Source organism: Anolis sagrei, chromosome 1 (assembly GCF_037176765.1).
Source record: "Anolis sagrei isolate rAnoSag1 chromosome 1, rAnoSag1.mat, whole genome shotgun sequence".
Classification (NCBI taxonomy): Eukaryota; Metazoa; Chordata; class Lepidosauria; order Squamata; family Dactyloidae; genus Anolis; species Anolis sagrei.
In genome coordinates this window covers 184187591-184211333 of record NC_090021.1, presented here as the reverse complement: position 1 = coordinate 184211333, position 23743 = coordinate 184187591, and the positions used below count along the sequence as shown (strand labels likewise).

The following is a 23743-nucleotide window of genomic DNA, read 5'->3' as shown; positions in this document are numbered from 1 at the left end:
AATCACTTCCGTTAATATCAGATTGAACCTGCATTAAATGGATAGTGTAGCTGGTTCCTTAGTTGCTTCCCATCTGGCCATTTACTGAAACAGAAGGACACCTTCCCCAAGATGCAGGATTTAAGTGAGGGCAAATGCTCCAGGCCAGACCCAGGGTAGTCTCCTTCCCAGTGTCTTATATCCTATAACCTAAATAGCCAGTACCAAAGTGTTCACTCTAGCTTTTATCCCCCCCCCCCCCCCCAGTACTTACCCAAGGGAAAGGGCAAGTGACACGTATCTGCTTCATCCTTGTCTCTCACTAGGCTGCCCAACGGGGCTGTAACTTCCTATTGCAAATTTTCCAGGAACAGCATTTTACCTTTGTGCAATAAATGGACGCAATCAGCCCTGTTGAGGTCAGGCTACTAAAATATTACAGTGGGATATGGAAGACGTGACTCAACCACCTTTTCAAAGCATTTCAAATTTACCTTCTAAAGGCCATTAACTAAAATGCTATGCTTGTTATCTTTAAGTGCACTTACATCAATGTCACCACCCACCACTGCTGCTGGCCATAGCTTCCCCTTCCCACATTAAAATACTTAATTTTATGGTTGCTTTTTTCAAATGTCAACACTATGTTCCCTTATTTGTTTACCTCCATGTTCCATAGTATTATACTTTACATTGCACTACATGTGATATAACAAGGTTAGCTTTTCCCCATATTTTTTTAAAATACATGTTAACATTATAATTACTTTCTTGGCATTTTTCTTTTGAATTACATGCCTCTGTTTTTCATTATTTACCTGATTACTATTCTCTACACTTCGTTTCCTGTTCTGTTTCTTTCATTCTATTATGTTTGTTCGAGGACAAGAGGGAGAGGGCCAAGATGATGATCATGATCATTATGTTAATTTATACCCCACTTTTTTCTCTCCACAAAGCGGTTTGCAGATTAAATCATGTTATGTAAAGTGATAAAAACAACAAATCGTGAAGACTTCTCTAAAAACGTATTTCCAAATGGCAAATCTGATTCAGTGTAAGCAAGAGTAAACAAATACGTATCCGTGCAAAAAATCACATTTATGCTGATAATTTTTTATTAGGCATAATTACAAAAAAGGAATAGAAAATATTGAGGTCTTAATGGCTATTAGTCAGGATCAGAGGCAGCATACCTCTGTATATTGGTTGCTGGAAAATGCAAGAAGGAGAGGTACAGTTGCATTTTATAGTCCACTGAAATTAATCAGATGCACTTTAATTACTTGTCTAAAGATTTCAAGATGTATAAGTATCACATTCAGAGGGAAGAGAACCTAATCAACTCTATGATATAATAACCTTATTTTGTATCTGTGACTGGTGAGAAAAATGGTTTGTGAAGTTATATGAAATGCACAAAATACTGGGCTGTGCTTTAACCACACAACCATGTTTGCCTTTCATATGCAAAGCAATTATAGATATGATAATTTGAAAACGTATTTGGTACATGTGGTTATTTTTGTACATGAAAAAAAGTTTGTTTTTTAAAAAAAGAAATAACTGCATCATTTAATGAACATATTCAATTTGCTTCTGCCAGAACTGGATTACCCATTGTTGCTGAGAGATAGAAAAAAAAAATCAACTTTACTGAGGAAAAAAATTGAATATCAGTTAGCAAGCAATACTTTTTAAAATGTACTTTTTCATTTCCTTCCCTTTTCTTACCACTTTTCTTCCTTAGAATATTTTTCTCTTTCTGTGATTCCTTTACAGCTGCTGCACATAGAGTCTGATTATGAATGCCACATGTTTCAAAGACCCTCCACCTTTTTCTGGTGTAGCAATGAGGATTCTACTCCTTGCTTAGATATCTCTTCTATTACATTCACCCCTGTGAGCTCTCCTGACTCCAGACAGTCATCTGGACTATTAACACCGCCACCTTCCAAAAGTGGTCTTCCAAAGCCAGTCCATGAACACATCATCCCAAGACCTCGTGTAATCCGGCTGAGCACAAGCAGTCTTTTTTCCCCAACCTTTCTATCTTTGTTGTGTGTGGATTGTATCAAAATGCTACATTTTGTACAGTGGTTAAAGGACAGACCAGATATGTTTCTCATCATTATAGGTAGTACAAAAACTTTGAGCATTCTGACTCTCTTAGATCTTAACCCTACAATTACACTATACATTTCCCAATACGTATTAGAGTTTTCTCTCCTTAGAAAATGCTTAATGGTGAGTTTGTGCTATGATTACTTGGGTTGGTTAGGTATACCAGCAGAGTAAATAAAAGTGATGTACCCCAACCCAGAATGGCCTAATTGAGAAGTAAGGGTGATCAAGTTGAAGGTTACTTAATTCTGAATTGGTTTGTTTAGAATCTCATTCTAAACAAATTTCATCAGATAGTAGATAATGATCACAAAATTATTCATGCCATGCTTTGAGAAATGAAGCAATTTATATAAGGTAAAATAGGAAGTGAGATCTTCTCCCAGGTTCTTTTTCTAAAAGTCAGTGCCTTTCAAGAACTGTGATTGGACAGCATAAAAAGTTTAGGAAACAGTGTACAATCAAACCGGTATTTAACCAATAATTTATTTTTTGCTAAGTTCAATTTAACTCTGTGCAAAATGAAGAATGCCCATTGTTTATTCCCAATAGAAGTTATTTCATGCTTACTGATTTTGAATATGGGCTGATACAACATTCAGTTTCTATTTGCACTTATCATTTGGCTGCCCCAGAAAACATTTAGGCTTTTTGCATGGATTTACTCAATTAAAAATGCTTCTTGGGTACTGCTAGTGCACATTTCTTTGAAAATAAAGTCTCATTATCTAAGAGAAACAGAAGTGAGTATTTATTTGCAGTGTGTGGATGGAAGAACACATGGTTTAAAAAATATAGATGTTTCTACTTTTTCTCATCTTCCAAATGCTTTGTGACTATATTAATGTCTGCCCTAGGATTTTGCAGTAAAAATGTATACCTTATAACAAATAGTATAACAAGTATGTTTGTTTCAGCTATTAGTGAGAGATCTGCGTGCAAACGCATGGGTCATTCATTTCTTGATTAAACGGCCTATAATAGACAAAAGTTCAAGGAGCTACAAATTTTGTTTAGTAAGCAATATGTGTCCAGTAAGACATTGAACGCAAACAGTTATTGAAAGTTCTCTCAATCACCAGACTGCCTTGTCTGGGGAGACTTAGAGTTGGTTCAAATTAATGGTGATATTACAGAATAATCCTAATTCAGATGGAACCTGACAAGATAAATGTACTGCCTCATCCAGAATGGGTGGGTTTTTTTCCTTTTCTCTCATCAGAGCATGTTTTGTTTTATTTAAACACATTGCTTCCTGTGCCCTTTCCAAAAAGGAAAGGTTTTTCCTGAACAACTTCCTGAATGGTAGAGTTGACTCAAGCTGGAGGACTGAAATGACTTTGAAACCATCAGATCTAAAGCCAGCTGCGGGGCGATTCTGGTAGTTTTATAGAATCGTTTTGGGATTATTATTTTTTTGCTACAGCTGGAAGTAACTTTAGTACCATTGAATTCCTGGGGGTCCTCTAAGATGACTGGATTCAGATGCTAGATCCTAAACATTTCGACTAATATAAATAGAGGTATTAAATTTGTAGCCTTAGCCATGACTGGTCCCACTCATTTCAGCTGGAATTGAATTCATCTAAACTTAGTCTAAATCCTGGAAGCCTTTTGTTCACTTTTTGATCAAGGAAAAGAAAGATGTGCCAATTTTGAGTTTTGAAGAATAATTTGAAGGGGGGGGGGGGGGTGTTTGAGAAAGGAGTCAACATTGTAAGGCCTAGAGGGTGAGGCTTATGTTTGTTTTCTTTTGGTTGGATGAAGCGAGATCAGAGATAGTCCACTTTTTCTTTTCTTTCTTTCTTTTTCTTGGTGTTCTTTGTGTTTTTACTCTATATTTCTTTTCTTGATTGACTTTTTTTTACTTTTAATGTAACTTTTAAAATAAAGTTAATTTTTTAACAACTTAGTCTGACTAACTCAAGGGGTGGAGAAAAAAACAGTAGATACAGTTCCATCCTTGTTTCGTTCCTGTCATTGAATTCAATGTAGCTGGAAATAAGCACATTTCAGACCATTGATTTCAAAATAAGAAGGAGTTAAGCATGCTGCCCATTTTTCTTGTAAATTTATGTTGTGATAAGGCAGGAATGAAGACAGCTATTTTCTGTGCTGTGTTTCAACCTTTCAGTATTTGAATTATCTTTGATATGAAAAAAATCATGAAAATAATTAACCCCACAAGTGTAATTTTCCTGTTGCCATATAAGGGTTATGTTGCCATCACTCCTATGTGTTTGCTTGTAAATCTCAATAGTTTAAAAGATCAGACTTAAATTCTATTTACTCGAGATTATACATTCAGAAATCCACTTGTTGCATACCTGTGGTGTGTGGATTAGTAAAAGATTACCATAAGTAAAAACTAGGTATGCTAGAAACATAGGTCATATACAAATTATATATACACAAGCTTATTTAGGATTCAGCAAAAGCTGAAAATATTTACCAGAATTTTTCTGTATGAATTACCAGTTGTTTTAGGAGCCCCAAAAACAGAAATGAAAACTAACTTGGATAAAACTGGCCACCTTTCAGACAACAGTTCTTCAGAAGGATGGGAAATGCATAAAACTAAAGGAAAAAATGTATTTGTACTTATATTTATACAATTTGGGCAGCTTACATTGATATACCACCCATATGACACTGGATCATAATGTAGAAGATCAGATAATTCTGATTATAATGTAGAAGATCAGATAATTCTACTTTTGTAAAAAAAAAAAAAAAGGATTTCACAAGACCAGAGGGTTTTTTTTAAAAAAAAACTAGCCATATAGTCTGAAGAAATCTCTTTTCTGAGTGTACAGCATAGTCATTCAAGTCTCCATGAGAAGATTGAAGCAGAAGGGCTTCCAAACTCACTCTGTGCTGAATTTAGGTTGACTAAATAACTTGAGGAGTAGGAAGTATAGGAGGTATATAAGTTCATATATGATCTATAACAGCTGTCATTTCAGTGCCAATATAGGCACTTTTTGGTAGTGTGATAAACATACATTACAGATTTCACATGAGATCCTCTACCAGTGTTTATGACTGAAAACTAGAGTTAAGAGATGTTTCTGAAAACCATGTAATGGAAATACTTATTACTTATGGCATAGAGGCCAAACAGAAGAATGCTTGTTGTTGTTGTTGTTGTTGTTGTTGTTGTTGTTGTTAATGCTTTCTCCCAAATGACAGTTACAGTACTAACTCGTAGTTCCTCTGCCTTTGTCAATGTGCTGATATTCTACATCTTCCAGAAAACCAAGCTCTTTGACTTATAATAGAGTAAGAGATTGTAACTCTTAAAAAGGCATAGTATAAGTAGACTCTTCTTGGAAGTGTGTGTGTGCTGTACAACAACAGAAAATTTATGCCATACCTAGAATTTTATAAACATTTTTATGTTAAGAACTTTTTGGATTTTCTGTGACACATTGTGGTAGATTAGAATACATTTCTTTACTGTTTACACTCACATTTATATATGTGTGTGTGTGTGTGTGTAGAAAGAGTCATAAAATCAACTAAGAAATCTGGATTGACTTATGTATGGGTTAGTGTAATTCCTGTATCTTCGTTCTTATAAGGGAGGGGGGGATGAGATCTTCTCATTCTCTGAGGAAAGTGGAGAAAGGTTATCTGAGAAGGTTCTAAAAGAAGCACCAATCTCCTCTGCTCCCTCTGCCTGAGCCCCACTTCTGGTCTTTTAGAAGGCCTGGATGGGAAAATGGTAGGGACAGTAGCTGGTGGCATCTGGCTCCCGAGGCAGAGCTGGTACTTGTCTCTCTCTGTGGAATGAGCCTCGACCTAACTGTGGGTCATATCACACTCCATAATATTGCCCCTAAACCTGTCCTTGACTGAAATATGATGTTGGCTTATACTTGAGTATATATGGTACAGCTGTTTGGTGACAAATTGTGTCAAGTGAATACAAAACAGTTTTATTTGTGAAAGAACTCCAATCCAAAAAATGGGGAATATTTTTTAAGCCTCAGTCCTCACTGCTATAGAAAAACTGAGCACACTGGAAAGTGATTTGGTCTTCTGGCTTTGGGGACAGGAATGGTGAAAATCACTTCCACCTTCTTCCGCTAACAGAGTCCTCTGCCTTGATAAGTCAAATAGAAAATCTCTTGCAGTGTACGAAAGGATCTCGCTGGAGACAGCCCAAGTATTCTAGGTATAAACATGATGAAACCCAAAATGAGACATACTGATTTAATTCAACAATCAGTTACAACAAAATAATGCAATAAACATATCTAACAATAAAGACTCCTATGGTAATACAGTGCATGCTACCAATTTTTTCCATTCTGTTAAGATGACATTGGTACGGTTGATCTGAAGACAGCTTTGGAAAAACATCTGAGATACAATTCAGATCTTGGGAGCATTTATCTTGCAAATACAGTAAAGTAATTAAAGTGATGTCATGGCTACTTGCCTCTTCTCTCCGTTACCAGCCTCTTCTGGTAGCTGCCCGTGGGAATCTGTACTGCCAGCACCTGAAAATGGATTCTGTTCTTCAAATTACAATTCTTTCATGTGTATCATTACTGGATTTTTAATCTTAGGACGATATTCTTCCGTTAACCAGAGAAAGAGTGTGCTTTAACAAAAAATATTTTCGTGAAGTAAAATTGAATTCTGAAACCTTTTTAATTGTGAGATATTTGAATTATTATGATGTATTGGTATCCACAACAAATGTTTTTTAAGCATGTAGAATAACTCATCTGTCAGAATTCTCATTCCATTGTTGCATAAAATTGAGTTAATAAAGTGAAATTGATCTTCTATTTTTTAATTACAGGCAGTAATTCTGTACATTTAACTTAATGTCTAGTAAATGGTCCTTGTCCTTCTATTTTCAGAATTTCTCATATTTTTCAAGTTTTTGTATACTTAAAAGTTATGTAATTTTAAATACTACCGAAGAGATGTAAATGTGAAGTGATACGTGCAAAAGCTTTAGCATGTCTCATATATCTTGGGCTGCAAATGCTATTTCCTCAGTATTGGCAATTTATTTTGGCATGCCATTCTGTTTGATAATGTAGCCTTTTATCTTCTGCATGCAAAAAGTTAAATACTGTTAATTTTTTTCCCCATGTGAAATATTACCCTAATGTTTATTGTCCTTATTGTAGGCAGGCAGTGTGACACCTAAATCACCCTCCACTGACATCTTTGATATGGTTCCCTTTTCTCCCATATCCCCTCAGTCATCAACACCTACTCGCAATGGCACACAGCCTCCTCCAGTGCCAAGTAGATCTGCAGAGATCAGTAAGTTTGTAATGAGTGACCTAATATTTTTCTTATATTGGGTTTTTCATGCAGCAAAAAAAGTTTATTTACATCTTCATACTAAGCAAAATAAAGCCAAAAGGTAAAATCACCTATATAATTATTGTGTGGGGGTGCATGTTGCTTTTGTTTTGTGGGAGGCTATACTATCTGATCCTTTGGTGTATACTCATTCCTCTGCATTTGCAGTTTGACTTTTTGCAGATTTGATTATTCATGAATTTAATTTAAAATGTTCTCACTAGGAATCTCTTGGTCATCAAGTATGACGTTATGGTCAGACTTCCAGTCATGCTGGAGGACCAAGAGATTTCTAAAGAGAATACCTATTTAGAAATATGTAGGTCCTCCAGTGCAATTCTGTTGTGAGTTTCCAGACATTCCTAGAGAGATGGTCTCTCAGGTAAAAAGGATAACAATTTCTTTTATTCACCGTTTTTCACTTTTACAGGGATTTCATGCCCCTCACCAGGGGCGGCTCAACCTATTACGCAAAGTAAGCATTTGCAGTATAGTAGATTTTGCCCAGGGGCGCTCTTGAGGTGCTCTTGGGGAAAAATAGACCTTGACATATGCGAGTTGTGGTTACAGAGATGTATAGTTCACCTACAATCAAAGAGCATTCTGAACTCCACCAATGATGGAATTGAACCAAATATGGCACACAGAACTCCCATGATGAATAGAAAATATATATCAGTGATTGGTTGGGGGGGGGGGCAAAATACTGTTTGCTTACAATTGAAAATTACCTAGAGCCGCCTCTGCCCCTCACCCTGGCGAATATTGAGGGCTGGCTGTAAATACAACTAAATTAATAGCATCATAAACAGTCCACCATCTATTGTCGAAGGCTTTCATGGCTGGAATCACTAGGTTCTTGTGGGTTTTTTCGGGCTATAGAGCCATGTTCTAGAGGCATTTCTCCTGACGTTTCGCCTGCATCTATGGCAAGCATCCTCAGAGGTTGAGAAGGTCTGTTGGAAGTAGGAAAAATGGGTTATATATATAAACCCATTTATATATATAAACCCACAGATATATAAATCCATTTTTCCTACTTCCAACAGACCTTCTCAACCTCTGAGGATGCTTGCCATAGATGCAGGCGAAACGTCAGGAGAAATGCCTCTAGTCCACAATCTGATCCAATTTTGATGGAATCATAATCTGCCCCTTCTAATTACCACTAAAGAAGCTAAGGAAGAACAAAAAAAATGCTCATTTGTCATATATTTGCCTTTGCTTTGCTCCTCATGATTGTTTCATAGCATATAGTTGTGCTAAATATGTACCACAGGCAGAACATGACACTCAAAAGTTGACTTTCAGATCTGTTATTTCAATTGTTACAATAGTAATATTAGGATACCATTATACACACTTTGTCAAATCCCAGCAGGCTAGTCCCATCTTAATTTCAGCAGAAGATGTCTGGATATTTAATTATGTCATCTTGGCTGTGACTGGTTTCTTATAAAGCTATCTCATATTTCTGTAATGGAAGACGTACAATTTTAAAGGACTATGAAATAATATTCTACACAACTATGTCTGGCTACAATGACTCATGTAATTAACACTGTATTTCAAAATTACCCATATTCTGTATCCTGAAATATCTGAGATGAAACATCAGTAAAATGATGCTGCCCTCCCCCAATATACTTTGAGTTTTATGCTTAAGTAAAGTTATCTGTGGTTACTGATTTACACACAAACGCTACCAAATAATTTGTGTGGTGTTACCCATAAGTGAATGGTCCCAGCTGCTTTTAACCTCACCAAGGACCCCAAATGCTCATCCTTAAATGGCCAAAAATATAATGCATGAGAAATTATGTATTTTCTTTTGTTAAAAGCCTGTAACTTTGCAGGCAATGGATGAGACAAATTCTGGTGATCACATATCCTTCTGGGGTCAATGGTGTCCGCTCCCCCCCCCCCAGGTTGATGTAAGCCAAAAGGGGGGAAGGAAATAAACCAGAAGCTGACCTCCAGTTTACTCTCTTGTTGAAAATGACCACTAAAGCCTCTGATTCTAAAGCAAGTCTGGGAGGCTTAAACCTATGGTAAAACTGTTCCATGACTCCTCAAAATTGGTGCACACAGCAGATGTGCCTATGTGTCCTTTCAGCATCCTATGGGAGGCCAATATATATCTTAATTTCTGTGATTGCCCCCCCCCCACCTCTGGAGCTCCCTTCCTAAAAAAATAAAGCTGCCCCCCTCCCTTCTGTCCTTCAAAAAACAGCTGAAAACCCAGTTTTCTCATTAGCATACAGAGAGGAGGAGTATTAGTTCAAGGGAGACTACTACTAGACTTCTGATAGAAATTATTAATGTACCTGGGCCTTGTTAGACCATATTAGCACATTTAACATCATTGCCCACACAATTGATGCACACATCTTTGAATCTCATTGGCATTTGTAAATTAATTCAGATATTTATGTTCACGTTTTCTGTTAGTTATAATTTTAAATAGATTATGTTTTTTTTATTTAAAGCTGTTATGTTTAAGCTGTTGTTTTTGTTGGGTTATTCTGTTTTACATTTGTAATTGTTATTGAGGCATTGATATTGAGGTAGGATAAGAAATTGAACTTCAAAAGTTTCAATGTTTTTTTTTCTTCTTGGCCATGAACAAATTTACTAACTGGCTTAAGGAAAGCTTTTATGTCTTAGATGGCCTCCCCAAATGTTTTATAGTATTAGGGAAAGTAATATTAGCCTACCTTACAGGGTTGTTGTAAGGATTATATGTTATGACTTTGATTGTTAATTTTTGTGAGATCTTTCGTATATAACATGCAACCTCAAAGACTATTTTTTGGACTTTAATACTCTTGTACATTATCTTTTCAATATATTTGGGAAACTTGTGAGTAACAGTAGCAATTTTGAAAAAAGTAATATTCATGTCAAGATGTTGAAAAACATCCCACTAAGCATCACATTATAAATGTCTCTTGTTTTATAATGCTCCCGAAACGGAGAAATTCATATATACATAAGACAAATTGAATTGTTCACATATGCTGGGAGTGTTTGAAGGAATACCTACTCAATCTCTCCTATCAGAAAATGGAAATGATTTCTTCATAAAATTCATTTCAGGAACAAACATCACATACAAATGATTACATAAAGGTAATAGCCTGAAATAAAGGGATGAGGATAGAGAGATCAGAGAGGAAATATTTGCATTTGTTAATGAGATATAATTGTATTGTACGAGTGCACAGCCAGTTTATAGCACAATATATGGGAGGTTATACATTTAGAGTGGCAAGTTATGTAGAGGAAATGAGCAAGACTTAGTTTCAAGCTTTCCCATTTTTTATATGAAGACATTTTTAAAAAATAAACCATGTTATTATCTCTGTCTGGATCTGTTCCGTTCCACCTTCTTTTTTATATAATTGTTGATCATCTGTGATTGCTGGGATTAGAGATGAAATGAAAGCAAAGCCTTTTTCAATTTTAAAAAAATTGCTTAAAAAACACATATTACCAAAACTGCTACCTTGTTGCTCTGAGGACTATTTTATAGAACAACGTAAAATTCTTAATGTCTGTACTTATTGGCCATTTATGCAAACTTGAGTCTCTGATTGGCCTTAACATTTGATTAATTAATTAATTAATTGATGAATATCAAACCTTTCTCAAAGCATGAAATTCAAATTGGTTTACAGCCATTGACAACCATACTCCATTGTCTAGGATTTCTGTAAATGTACCGTAATTAATCCAGGGACATTAATTTAAGGGAAAGAATATGAAATCAGTGGCATGTAATGATTTCTTCATAGTGGCAATAGGCAATAGTCCGAAGTAGAGTACTGAACACAGCTATTCCAGTTGTGACCTTCTAGAAGATAGCATAACTATGGCTGCAAGTGTTATTTGGGGCTCTAGGGCTGATATTTTACCAGCTGTTGTAAATCTGAGTTTCCATATTGTGCTCGGATGTGTTGCTGACTCCTTGTTTTTTGTTTGTAATTCTTTCTAGAGAGAGACCTTTTTGGAGCAGAACCTTTTGACCCTTTTAGCTGTGGAGCAGGAGATTTCCCTCCAGACATTCAGTCCAAACTAGATGAGATGCAGGTGATCAAATATTTACTTCTGCACAAAATAATGTTTCCAAAGCAATGTAAACATGGGGCTTTTAAGGAGGGAAATGGATCATGTGGTGGGTAATGTGTCCATTGCCTATGAGATGTTCAGTGTTACATTAAGAAGTGGGGTTGGCCGAGTTATTAACAGAGAGCTCATCTTAGTCTATAGGATAAGTTTTCAGCTTCCTTGACCTTCTGATGCTCTGTTTGAAAACACCAGCCCTAGAAGCTTTTACGGGAGGAAAAGAAAAGATGTCTAATGTATCATTGTTTTCCTTCTGGAAAATCACCAATAATTTTGTAGCAATCAACCAGAGAGGCAGGAAAATGAAAATGATTATTAGTGAGAAGATCTGTTATTGTAATGTATTTTCAAGTCAAAATCATGAAAACCCTTAGGGTGCTTCCAGACAGGACTAAAATCTGCGCCAAAGCAGGTTTTAAGAACTCACTTTGGTGTGGATTTCAGTGCCCACTGCCCCTCCCCAAAAAACTTGAGCTTTCCTGGGATAGAGTGTGGCTTTCCTGGGATGGTGGGTAGCCACCCTGAAACCCCCCAATTTCACCCTAAAAATAAGTAAAACATACCTGGTAGTCATAACTTTCCTCCTCCCATCCTGGTGCAAGGAAATGATGCATGAGGAAATATGGTGGGGGGAGGATGAGGAAGGATTTTCCTCATAACCCCCCCCCCCCCCCCAATCTCCTCATAAGTCATTTCCTTGTGCAAGGAGGAAAGTTATAGGGGCCAGAAACGTTTTACTTAACTTTTAGGGCAAAATTGAGAGCTTGGAGACAGGGAGTCAGTGCCATCCCACACCTTTGGGCTCCAAGAGCCCAAAAGGTTCAGCATTGCAATGGGGACTCACACCCCCAACTTGTCCCAGGACTACTCAGAAGTGAGTCCCCACAGGCCCAATACCCCAAATTAATTTGGAACAAACCAGGGAAACCTTAAATAGTTCTGAATTAATTCATTTTTACCAGGAATGTCACTTGGACACCTCCATTAAAAACTGAGACATGTCCTGGGATGGGCCCTTATTTGGATGGGCCCTTAGAAAACATATAGCGGGGTTTTCTTGGCAAGAGCAAGTGACTTTCTCATGGTTTTCCAGTAGGATTCATGGCTGAGTAGAGATTCAAACTCTGGTTTTCTACAGCACTAGTCCAGCACTCAAACCATTAGACCACAGTAGCTCCTGTACATAGAGCCTTATCTAGCCCAGTTAATGCTAGGGCTTTATTACCCATATGCTAGCTAATGAAGCACATGGCAAAGAGTGAGAGCAAACTGACTTTCCCAGTTTACCAAGCCCATTTCTCCATGGCCCTTACTTTACCTGTTTTGGGCCTAAATTCCTATTGTTGATCAACTACTTATATCAGTACATTTTAATTCTCAAGCACATATATGTTTAGTTAACACAGGGAAATTTAGTCTGTTTACTGATATTTTCTTTTCTTATCCGAGTTGAAGGCATTTCCCATCATTCAGACCCTATTGCCTTGTATCATCATATTCTCCACTATTCTGTCTGTTCTTCAGACATGAAAGCATAGAAAATATTGTGGTTGGCTTATTACTGCTACTTATTACGACTAGTGAAGTAAAAACAAGATTAGTTATGCTTTAAAACATTTTATTATTTTTAAAGAGCAGAGAACCTTAATTATGTGTTACAGAAAATGAGTGTTTTTATCTTTTCCAACTTAATATGTATTTTAATTGTGTAGTAAAGGTATAACTAAATCAGTAGAAATATTATTGATGCCTACCAGTTTGTTGAAAGCTCTAATATTTCTTCTATCTCTTTGTGCATTCATGGGTGTGCAGCGTCAACGATGGTTTGTATATATTTTTTCAAGTTTCATTTTATCTCCTATGGAGTTTCTATGATGTGTTGTTGATGTCGCTTATATTTGAGCTATGGTAAAAAATCTATACCGTTGTCCCCAACAATACCCATTCATAACCATCAAGCCTTCTTTTCTGTTTTCATGACATTACACTTGACAAATTTCTTTCTGTTTGCTTGAATGGACTGTTTCTGAAGCAATCCTCTCTAACAAAAAATAACAAATCTTTTTTGACCATGCCGGAAACCTTCCCATTTTATTTATTTGTTTATTTATTTATTTTACTTTCTACAGGATGTGTTGCTCTCCTGTAAAACAGAGCCAGCTCATCCTGAGGTCCATGACCTCACTCAAAATAGGGTTGTGGCAGCACACTTCAACAAACGTACTTGTTTGACGACTCCTTAGATGAAAGTTAGCTAGAAAAAAAATCCACTGCATTTTTTCCAGCTACTTTTGAAAGACTTTGGTATATCTGATAAAATCTTTTGTTTCCATTTCCTAATAAAAGGGAATGTATGCCATGAAGAAGCCAGAAAATACTCTTTTCCATAATATGAACACAAATTTATACATTTAATTATAATTTTGGAATTTTTCCCTCTGTATTTTTCACTACCACAAAATATCCACTAATCCAATGACGTAGCCGTTCCAATCATTCCTTCTGGATGAAGAAAGTTTGTTGCCAGGAATACAGTGATATTGCTTCCTTTTACACTTATGGAGATCAACCATAGTAATAAGGAATAGCCAGGTTGCTCAAGGTTTAAATTTATCCTTTTGTTCTCTGGGCACATTTTCCCTTTATTATAAGAAATGGAGAACTTCGCTATTCCTAGTAAACAACAAATGGATATTAGGGAGGAGAATAAGGATATTCTATAGTTAGCAGTACTTTTCATTCATGTAGCATATAAGTGAACAAGCATTTCACAAGGTTTGATTCGGCCCAATTAGCCAGATTATTTTATTTAAGTATCAAACAAAGCTTAATTTTATTCAAAACTGTAAAAAAAAAAATATTATCGCAGGAGACTTTGTTAAAACAAGGCACCTAAGTTTCATATAATTATTGAGATATTCTGCTGGATGAAAAGGCAAATCTCATTCCCATAATGAAAAAATTTCCCTCAGCTTACAAGTGCAGAACAGACTTGAAAAATAGGGCATTTGTGACTCTGTTAAAGTGAATGTTGAGAAGTGAAACTTCCGTGTCATATTTATGGTTCTGCATTATTCATGAAACCAAATACCCATGATTCAGGGCAAACTGTAGGAATCAATGCATATAGAAGAAATATGAAATATCGAACAGTCCTGTACAAAAATTTTATCTCCAAAATATGTAGGACTAAGCCATACATGCTGGTTTTATGGATCTTTTTTCTCATAGTCCAGTGGGGATTTCTTTCAATGCTCCAAGTATACCAATAGATAATACAGGCCAGGATGTTATTTATGTATTCTGAGTAGGGGCAGCCCATCCTTTTGTAATTCTTAGGACAATTCACAGAACAAATTAAAAATACGAATATATAGAAATTTCAAACATATTATGAAGTGTAGACAAAATAAAACAGCTTTATGACCAAGCATAAAAGACTGGGGATGGAAGAAAGTTTTAATGGGGTAGTAAGAAATACAAAATATGCCATGAGATAAGCTTCCAGGGAGGACATTTCACTGCTTGTCCCTTGTCTAATGCAACACACCCCACAAGGAAGTTTTATTAAGGAGGACAGTTCATGTGTAAATAGATAGGGGTTTTTTTAGAAACCCATTTTCCCAAATAGTGACACTTGAAGGGTGGAACTCTAAAAACCCTCACCTGAGAGTAAATCCCTGAGAGTCCAGTCAAGATTTACTTCTGAGTTCATAAGATGGACCAGAATCCTGTAAAGATTTAAACCAGGTGAAGTAGTTGAATCCACATTGGAAAGTCACATTTTGGGTCTTTGAATTCTACTCCCCAAGATATGAAGGAGGCCACTCCACAACCTAATGTTTCAGCAAGAGACTGTTTCTCTAATTAATAGAATTATAAAATCAAAGAGATGGAAGAGACCTCATGGGCCATCCAGTCCAACTCCCTGTCAAGAAGCAGGAAAATCGCATTCAAATCACCCTGACAGATATAGATAGGTATCAAATAAATTTGAATAAGTTGTATGTCATATTGGGGGGACGGGACTCTCCACCATTTCAAGTTTTTTAAAATAAAGTATGAATTAGGTGAAACTGCAGCTTATTTAATTACAGTGTTTTTCTCTGTGCTCTTGTTTAGGTACCATGTTCTGAGGCCTCTAAGTTTTTCACGTTTCCCAAATAGCTTCATTAGAAGGTTAGACTTCATAGGTTTTGTAAGATTCGCCATATAGCTAGAAGGCAATATATAAAAGTGTATTGTTCAAATAATATGTTATTGTTAAAAATAACTATTCATATAAATCTTCAATTGATACATAATCCTTTGTATCTCCATAATTTTAAAGAGATAATGGTTAGAAAAAAGTGATTCCTCTATTTTTACCTTAGATTTTGTAACAGTAATAGACAAAATATTGAAAAATCTGCTGGGACAAACTGTTCAACAAACTGATTGCACTTTGCTTCCGAAAAATTAATTATATATTCAGAGTATAATATCAGCAAAGCATAGTTGTCTGTGACTGATTGTTTAAAAATCATGTAAAATATTGAAACTTGCACTAGGTGAGAAAGAAGAAAAATCAAGAAGCAAGAAATATAATGGTACTACCCACAACATAAATAACAGTTCGTTTGTAATACAAACAGCTGACAAGATAGCTACTCTCCTAGTTGAGGCTATAGTAAAAGTAAATATTTTAGTCCCAAAAGATAGCATAAGTAGGATTTTATCTAGTAGCATTGACTGAATGCATTTCCCCAAATTCTTTCCACAAGAGATTCAAGTTCAGATGGTAAAAAACTGGGGGCTTCTTCCTCCAAGGGAAATTATCAGTATATTTGCCAGTGCAATCTCCTTCTCATTACTATTTCGTTGGGAAAGACAAGGCAGCATGTTTTTTCACATTATATATTAGATTTAAATAGAAATCTAAAATACCATGTATCACATTTTCTGAAGGTATAGTATATGTAACTAAATGTATCTGATTAATATTCTGTAAAGAAGGCTATGCATACATAGCTGTGTTTTCTTGACTCTAATGCACACCTGTTTTGGCTAAATTACATAGCTAAAAATTGGGTGTACATTAGATTTGATGGCACATTAGAATTGCATACATAAACCTGCTTGCACCCCTAATGGATGGGTATTGCATCCCAACTGGCTTCATTCACAAGGCCTTCAACACCTCCACCTAGTTTTGAAAGACTCACGCCCCCCTTCTGATCATGCTGAGACTTTCCCCTTGCCTGTTAGCTGGGACCGAATGACTGACAGGCAAGGGGAAGCCATGCCACTCTATCAGGCTGAGACTGGTGACTGATAGACAGGTGACAGGGAGTTTTTGAAGGATTTGTGAATGAAGCTTTAGTTGAGAGCTGCCCCCCCCCCCCAACCCAAGTCAGGCTGAGGCCTCAGCCTGATGGAGAGGTGTGACTTTCCCTTGCCTATCATCCATTCCAAGACAGGTAGCAAAATGGCCAACAACGAAGGGGAAGCCATGCATTACATTTGACAACAATTTTTTTTTTATGTGCACCTTCAAAATGGAAGTGTGCATTACAATCAGCGGTGCATTTCACTCAAGTAAATATGGTATGCTAACTTAAAAGCTCCAAGTATCTAGAAGTAAAGCTTGTGGTTCCAAGTCATAGCAGACCACTTCATTTAAGTTCATCCATGAGGCTAGTAAGCTAGCTGCTTGAAAGTTGGTTGGCCATTGGACACTCTCTGAATTGCATGAAGCATTCATTGGAGTAATCATGTCCCTTTGGTCTGAAGAGCAGAAAGACAAGACGCCTTCCAAAAGAGGACTTGGACTGAACTATTTAAATGGCTGTCCAGTGCAAGACCAGTTTATCGATGAAGAACAATGAGAGGAGACAGACAACAGGAGCTGTGAGGTTGTTCACAATGGATTAGCTCCTGGAGAGCAGAAGGAGGAAAAACATATATCTTGTGGTCACAGTCTTTCCCTCTGTGGTGAAGAATATATTATTATTACAATTTCTAAATTAACAAAAAAAATTAGACTCCTAATTAAAATGATACATTTTCACTTGTTTCCTTTTGTGCTAAGTGTAGATGACTACCTTACTGTTCACCTACTAGAAACCTCATACTATGCTAACACAGATAGCACACAAAAAATGAGTTGAGACAATGATTTACACACATGGTTCCCCAGTGAGCACATGAGTATTCTCAATTTCAGGGCAGCCAGATGAGCTCATTAGAAGGGGAAAGCCTAGTTAATGCCTTTTTCTATAACTGCTGTTACAACTAATTTTGCCAGGAAAATTTAATACATCTTTCCTTAATTATTCCCATCAAGGTTATTATTATATCACTTAACATATTTTTCCCATGCATTTGTAATTTCAGCTGGGAATTACTAAAGTTTCTGGAACTTCCCATTCTAATATGTGCCTTAAATATTTAGAACAGCATCTACCTAATACAGTCTGACATAGGATTTGTAATACCTAAAACATGTAGGTGATGATGGCGGTGATATATTTTTTGCATGAAGTAGCAGCAACTGTTAGAAAAGAGCATTACCAAGACAATGAGTCTAAATTGCATGATTCTTAGATGGCACAATCATTGATCATTTCTTTATTGTCTCATCTTACATGACATGTTCATTTTCTATTGCAAAAGCGAAGTCCCTCGAGTATTTCCTACAACAGTAGAGAAAGAAGATAAAAGAACTGAATATAGCTTTAAAGCTGCCTTTGATTTGTCTTATGGTGGCTGGTTTGATTTGTTCACAACTAATTTATTCTCACCTGGAAACATTTGTTACACTTAAATGGTTGGGAGCTATACTGTCATGATTGCAAAATTCAGCTTCAAAGACATAGTGTAGTAGCCTTAATAGTAAACAAGATTTCACCTGAGAATATATTTCACACACCATTGAAAATGTTAATGTTACTAAAACTGAGCTACACATAAAATCACCACATTTGCTTTGAATTCCTTATTGGACAGAATTTTCATATTCTGTTTTTAATTTAACAGAGATTATTTGATGTCGTTGGAGAGCCTAGCACAATAGGATTTGGAATATTTAGTACATTTTAACTGATATTTTTATATTTGTTCAGGGTTTTATTCTGCGGAGAAATTACACGAGGTTTTTGCATGAAATTATAGGTTTTGTGCAGAAATACATACTCTATGCAAAAAGAAAATAGCATGTTTTGAGAGACAAATTGTGTTTGCACAAAAACATTTTTTGGAAACAGGGTAATGTTTACATGAAAATTGGGGAGGGAGGGTTGCATAAAACATTTTTGTGGGGAAAAAATCAACTTTACGGATATTTTTGAAAAATTCATGTAAAATAAATATTGCTTGAAATTCTTTTTGCATAAACAACTGTTATTTTTGTATATAGTTATTTTCCAAATCATGTATGGATGTATGAATACCAGGCAAAAACTTCACAGAAATATTTATTTTGTCTCACTATGCTGTGGAATTTATTCATCTTTACATGCAAGAACAATTTTTTCAAAGATGTATACTACTGTTTACCATGTTTAAATAGGAAAAAATGCAACCAACCAAGGCACAAATGTTTGTTGAACTAAGTTCATTTTAGTAAAATATCTTACTTTATTATTCCTTCTTTCTCTCTTCCAGGAGGGGTTCAAAATGGGACTGACACTAGAAGGCACAGTATTTTGTCTGGATCCTCTAGACAGCCGGTGTTGATGCCAAGAAGAAAAATGAAAATAAAGAATCATTTTTTTAAAAAAGTTTTTAAAATGTATTACAAACATTATAAATGTGCCAAAAAGTTTTTCAACATCTTACCTTTTGTGAGGTTTGCTTCTGTAAAACTCCAAATAGGCTTCAGTATTATCCCTGTACAAATGTAAAAAAGAAAAAGTCTCACATGTATATGAAACCAAAATGAAGTCACATTGCTGTCTTTCTTTGATTTTCACATTTTGAACGTTGTTACCTGCATTTTTTTTAGCAATTCACTGTGTGTTTATGGCAAGTCCTTCGGATCATTAATGCATACCACCTTTTGCATTATCAGGTGGCATTTTTTAAGACTGCGATTTGCAGTGGCGACATATTTTAAAAGTTAAATCCCTATTGCTGGTTTCTTAATTCCAAAACTGCAAGTGAAATAGTCATACAATAGGGTCACAAATCATGGTGATACTGAAAATAACAGTATGGGTGAACTGCTAATGCTTCATAATACATTCTTGTTACTCAACATAATTCCAGCTGAATTTCCAAAGCACTTGTGTGTGGCTCTTCTCATAAGGACTGTCCCCTGTACCCCCATGACTGTCTTTTGTGCATGCAGTTTGCCTTGATGTTAAATATATGATGCCAACAGATTTTGTACACTTCCAGTTCATTGGAACTGTTGTATGCTCTTCCTCTGTGAAATCGAAGCCAGTGATAGGAATGCTTGGCACCACATCCAAGTCTTCTTTCAGTACACAAGGAGCAGACCAAAGAGAGAACTCTTTCTCCATGGCCTACCCCATAGGATCTGCCCCCCCCCCCACAAGACAAATCAGTCATACTGATTGGCACCAGTGCACAGTTCTGATTCACAGAAACTGTATAGCCCTCTGGGTGATCAACCATGTCAAAAGGAAGGGATCCCAGTCACACTGCAACTGATCAGACAAGTGGGATCCTAGCTTAGCAAAAGCCAAACGGGCATAAAATTTTAAAACCTAAAGTACTGAATCTGTAATTGTACTCAAAAGATCCATGTGCCAGTTTTATATTATTTTGCTAAAGATGTTCAAGATTTCTGATCGGGTCTACTAGAAGCAAGCTTATTAATCACACTCAAAACAATGCTTTGTGAGTAAGATTTTCCTATTCAATCACTATTTGTAATGGCCACGCTTGCCTGTTTACAGCTGTACATTTAGTTACAAGCATGCCTTATACACACAATGATGTTCACGATTAGGGTACAGTTACGCATTCCTTAACAGAGTTACTTGAATGTCTTGACATCCATAAATTAAAACTGAATTAAATCTAAACTGTGCTTAGGGTGCTGGTGGTTGCTAAGTCACTATGCCTAGCAGAAATTCTTCAACCTGATTGATAGGAATTACCGGTATGCACTGTAGCCATGTCTTTCTTGAAAAAAAAAATCCTGGTTGTTTTGAAATCAAACTTCTTAAAGGATTGTAGAGCTCTGTTTTCCACAGTGTTAATGGCATGGAGAACAGTCTGCAAAGACATAATACAGTTCTCCTTGAGTTTAGCTGTAAGCTCTGTAAGTGACTGAAATAGGAAGTCACAGAGGAACTACCATATTTTCTGGCATACAAGATGACTGGGCGTATAAGACAACCTCCAACTTTTAAAGATAAAATACAGAGTTAGGGATATACTCGCCATTTAAGACTACCCTTCTTTCAACACTATGGCCATCTTGTTACAAGAAATCCCAAGTGCAAGCTTTGTCAATCCGGGGCGAGGGAGGGAGGAGGAGGAGGCCAGAGGGAGGGCATGGGGAGGAGGAGTGGCAGACCGCATCAACAGAGACCAGCTGGGGGCCATGGCCCACTGGGCTGTCCTCGTGGCCCCCACTGCTCTCCCCGCTCTACTTTTAAGGCCCTCCTCCACCCCTGATGCTCACCTCTGAAGGCTCGCCTAGGCCCCAAGGCAGCACCTCCAGGAGTAAGGGAACTGCGACTCCCAGAATGCCTCAGCAAGCATATCCACCACTCGGGGGATGCTGAAAGTCATCATCTGGAGGCACTTCCTTGTACCTAGGTGAGCCCAGTGGCCTTCGAAGGAGATGAGCATTGGTGTAAAGGAGGACCTTGAAAGTAAAACAGGGAGAGTGGCGGAGGCCACAGGGAAAGCTCAGTGGGCCATCACCCCCATCCGGTCTCCCTAGCAATGCAGTCTGCCGCTCCCCCCCCCCCCCCGTGGCCTCCCTCCCTCCCTCCGCCCTCCTCTTTCCCTCCTTCCTCAGGCCATGCCACTAAGGGGCTTGGATTTTATTCTTTTCTTTTAATTATTATTCTTTTTATTTTACACCTGGCATATTAGACAACCACCGACTTTTCATAAGATTTTCAAGGGTTAAAAAGTCATCTAATACGCTGGAAAATACAGTATATACAAGTTGCTTGGAGTAAAAATATGATGAATCAGTAAATAATCTCATCTTATAGCAAAATTTACAGGTGAGTAATTAGGCAACATATTCCAAGAAAGGAATCAATACCTTATTAATGGTGGGGATAGACACTCTTGCTGTGAATTGTGCACAGCCACCAGCTGCTGGACATCTGTGTTTTGTTGCCATATCTCTGCATAAAGTTTCCCCTTGCCTTCCAACTAGCAATAAGTGAACCATTTAGTTGTCCATTTCATTCCTTCATCACATCTCCCTTCATGTTTCCATTCCTGCCATTATTTTGTTCAATGTCTATTTAAAAATTACAACATTTGTTTTTCTGATAAAATTCTCTCTCCTTGTATAGATCCTTTTGCTGAAAGAGAGACTAAAGACTTTTGGGGTGGGGGGGGCTGCATGGGAGAAAAAAGAGAGCAAATGTGAGATTATTTTGTTGGCTTTATCTTTTGGAGGGAGGAAAAAGAACTAGTTTTTTGGTACTTGGTTTGCAAAATATAGTTTTGAACCGTATACTCCGAGGTTTACAGAGATAATAGAATGCATTTATGCAATATTATTACCTTCTAAAGCTTAGTTCTTGGACGATGCTTAAGCAGATGCCTAGAAAGCTGGGAATCTCCACTTGCTTTAAATTGGGCAGCTGCTTAGGTATGTGGCTCCACTGAGTCTTAATTCTTTTTCATTGTGTTAAGTCTTCCTTCTTTATTCTTTGGTCAGTGTGCATGTATATCTATACCTATGGCCAGAATCCAAAGAGATGCAATGTGTGTGCAAAGCTGGAGGGAAACAGGGGGGCTATCTCCTTTTTTCAGTTGTACACCCCTTCATCACATTGGATGCCATTTCAGTGGGTCTCCAACTGCAGCCTGGGGGGAAAAAGGGGCAGTTGACTGCAAGTGAGAGGAGTGAAAATGACCCATGGATATGCAAACCACCACAAGTGAACCTTTGGATCCTGGTCTCTGTGCCTGTCAATATAGATATATATGAAATCACGAAGGAGGTATAGTAGGCTGCATTTCGTAGAACGAAGTCTATAATTTTGTTTGTCATATAGTATTTTGCAATTTGTACAAGGATGTTTAGTAGCCATATTAATGGCTTTTTTAAACAAATAGAATTTGTATTTTTATCGTACTTTAAAGAAAGCTTTACGTAATAAGCATATATCTAGGGGCCATTTACTATGAATGGTATTTAAAAAACACTCAGAAACTATTTGCACATTTTAAGAAATCTTTGTTTTACTGATTTTTATGGAGATTGATTCTGCAAATTGCTAAATGTGATCTAACTGATCAGGTCAATACAAAAACACCTAAATTAATTCAACAAGGAAGTACATTTTTAATGAAAAGGTTTAGTGCTCTGGTTGAAATTTGTATTTCTATGTAATCTCAAGTTGTCTGTTTTATTTTGCTTCAAATAAATGTTTTAAATAATTTTGTCTTATTGAGTGGAAGGTTTATTTAATGCAAATCTCAGTGGGAAGACAAGAAGTTGTGGCATTGAACTCAGTTGCCCCAATTCAGATCCCTGTGTGTCCTTACATAGAGAAATATTACCCTCTATTGATGTCAATGAAAAGTGTGTATGTATGTGTGTGTGGTGTTTCCCTAGCTGGACATACTGTGAACAGACTGAGAAATTGGATTGTCTTTGATTCAGTTTCAATAGCGTCTTCTTTTATTCCAACAAATCAGCCAAACCTTTTCTTAGGATACTCTATTCTACTCCATATAATTTCACACACAGTGAACCCTGACAGTTTTACACCCTCACTCAGGGTCAACCTAAGTCTGAAATGACTTGAAAGCACACAACAACAACAACAATCCTATCTCATCAGCGAAAAACAGGCCCACACTTCCCATTGAAATACTCATAAGTTTATATTTGTTAAAATTGTTCTTCATTTTAATTATTGTATTGTTTTTAAAGGTTTTTTTTTTTTGCACTACAAATAAGATATGTGCAGTGTGCATAGGAATTCATTCTTTTTTTTTTCAAATTATAATCTGGCTCTTCAAC

At 36.7% G+C, this 23743-nt stretch overlaps 1 protein-coding gene across 6 annotated transcripts in view; it reads left to right on the top strand.

Annotated features, from left to right (window-relative positions):
- GULP1 (GULP PTB domain containing engulfment adaptor 1) overlaps window positions 1-23154 on the top strand; it is a 214782-nt gene extending 191628 nt beyond the window's left edge. For 3 of the 6 annotated variants that reach the window (XM_060780371.2, XM_060780353.2, XM_060780326.2), the window contains 4 exons: window positions 1762-1986; window positions 7257-7395; window positions 11435-11529; window positions 19210-23154. In XM_060780371.2, coding sequence (XP_060636354.2) covers window positions 1762-1986; window positions 7257-7395; window positions 11435-11529; window positions 19210-19281 — 531 coding nt within the window. In that variant the 3' untranslated portion in view covers window positions 19282-23154. Of the gene's footprint in view, window positions 1-1761; window positions 1987-7256; window positions 7396-11434; window positions 11530-13377; window positions 13389-19209 lie in introns of all 6 variants that reach the window. The other 3 variants (XM_060780343.2, XM_060780379.2, XM_060780362.2) reach the window with 3 other exon arrangements.
- The last annotated feature ends 589 nt before the right edge of the window (window positions 23155-23743 follow it).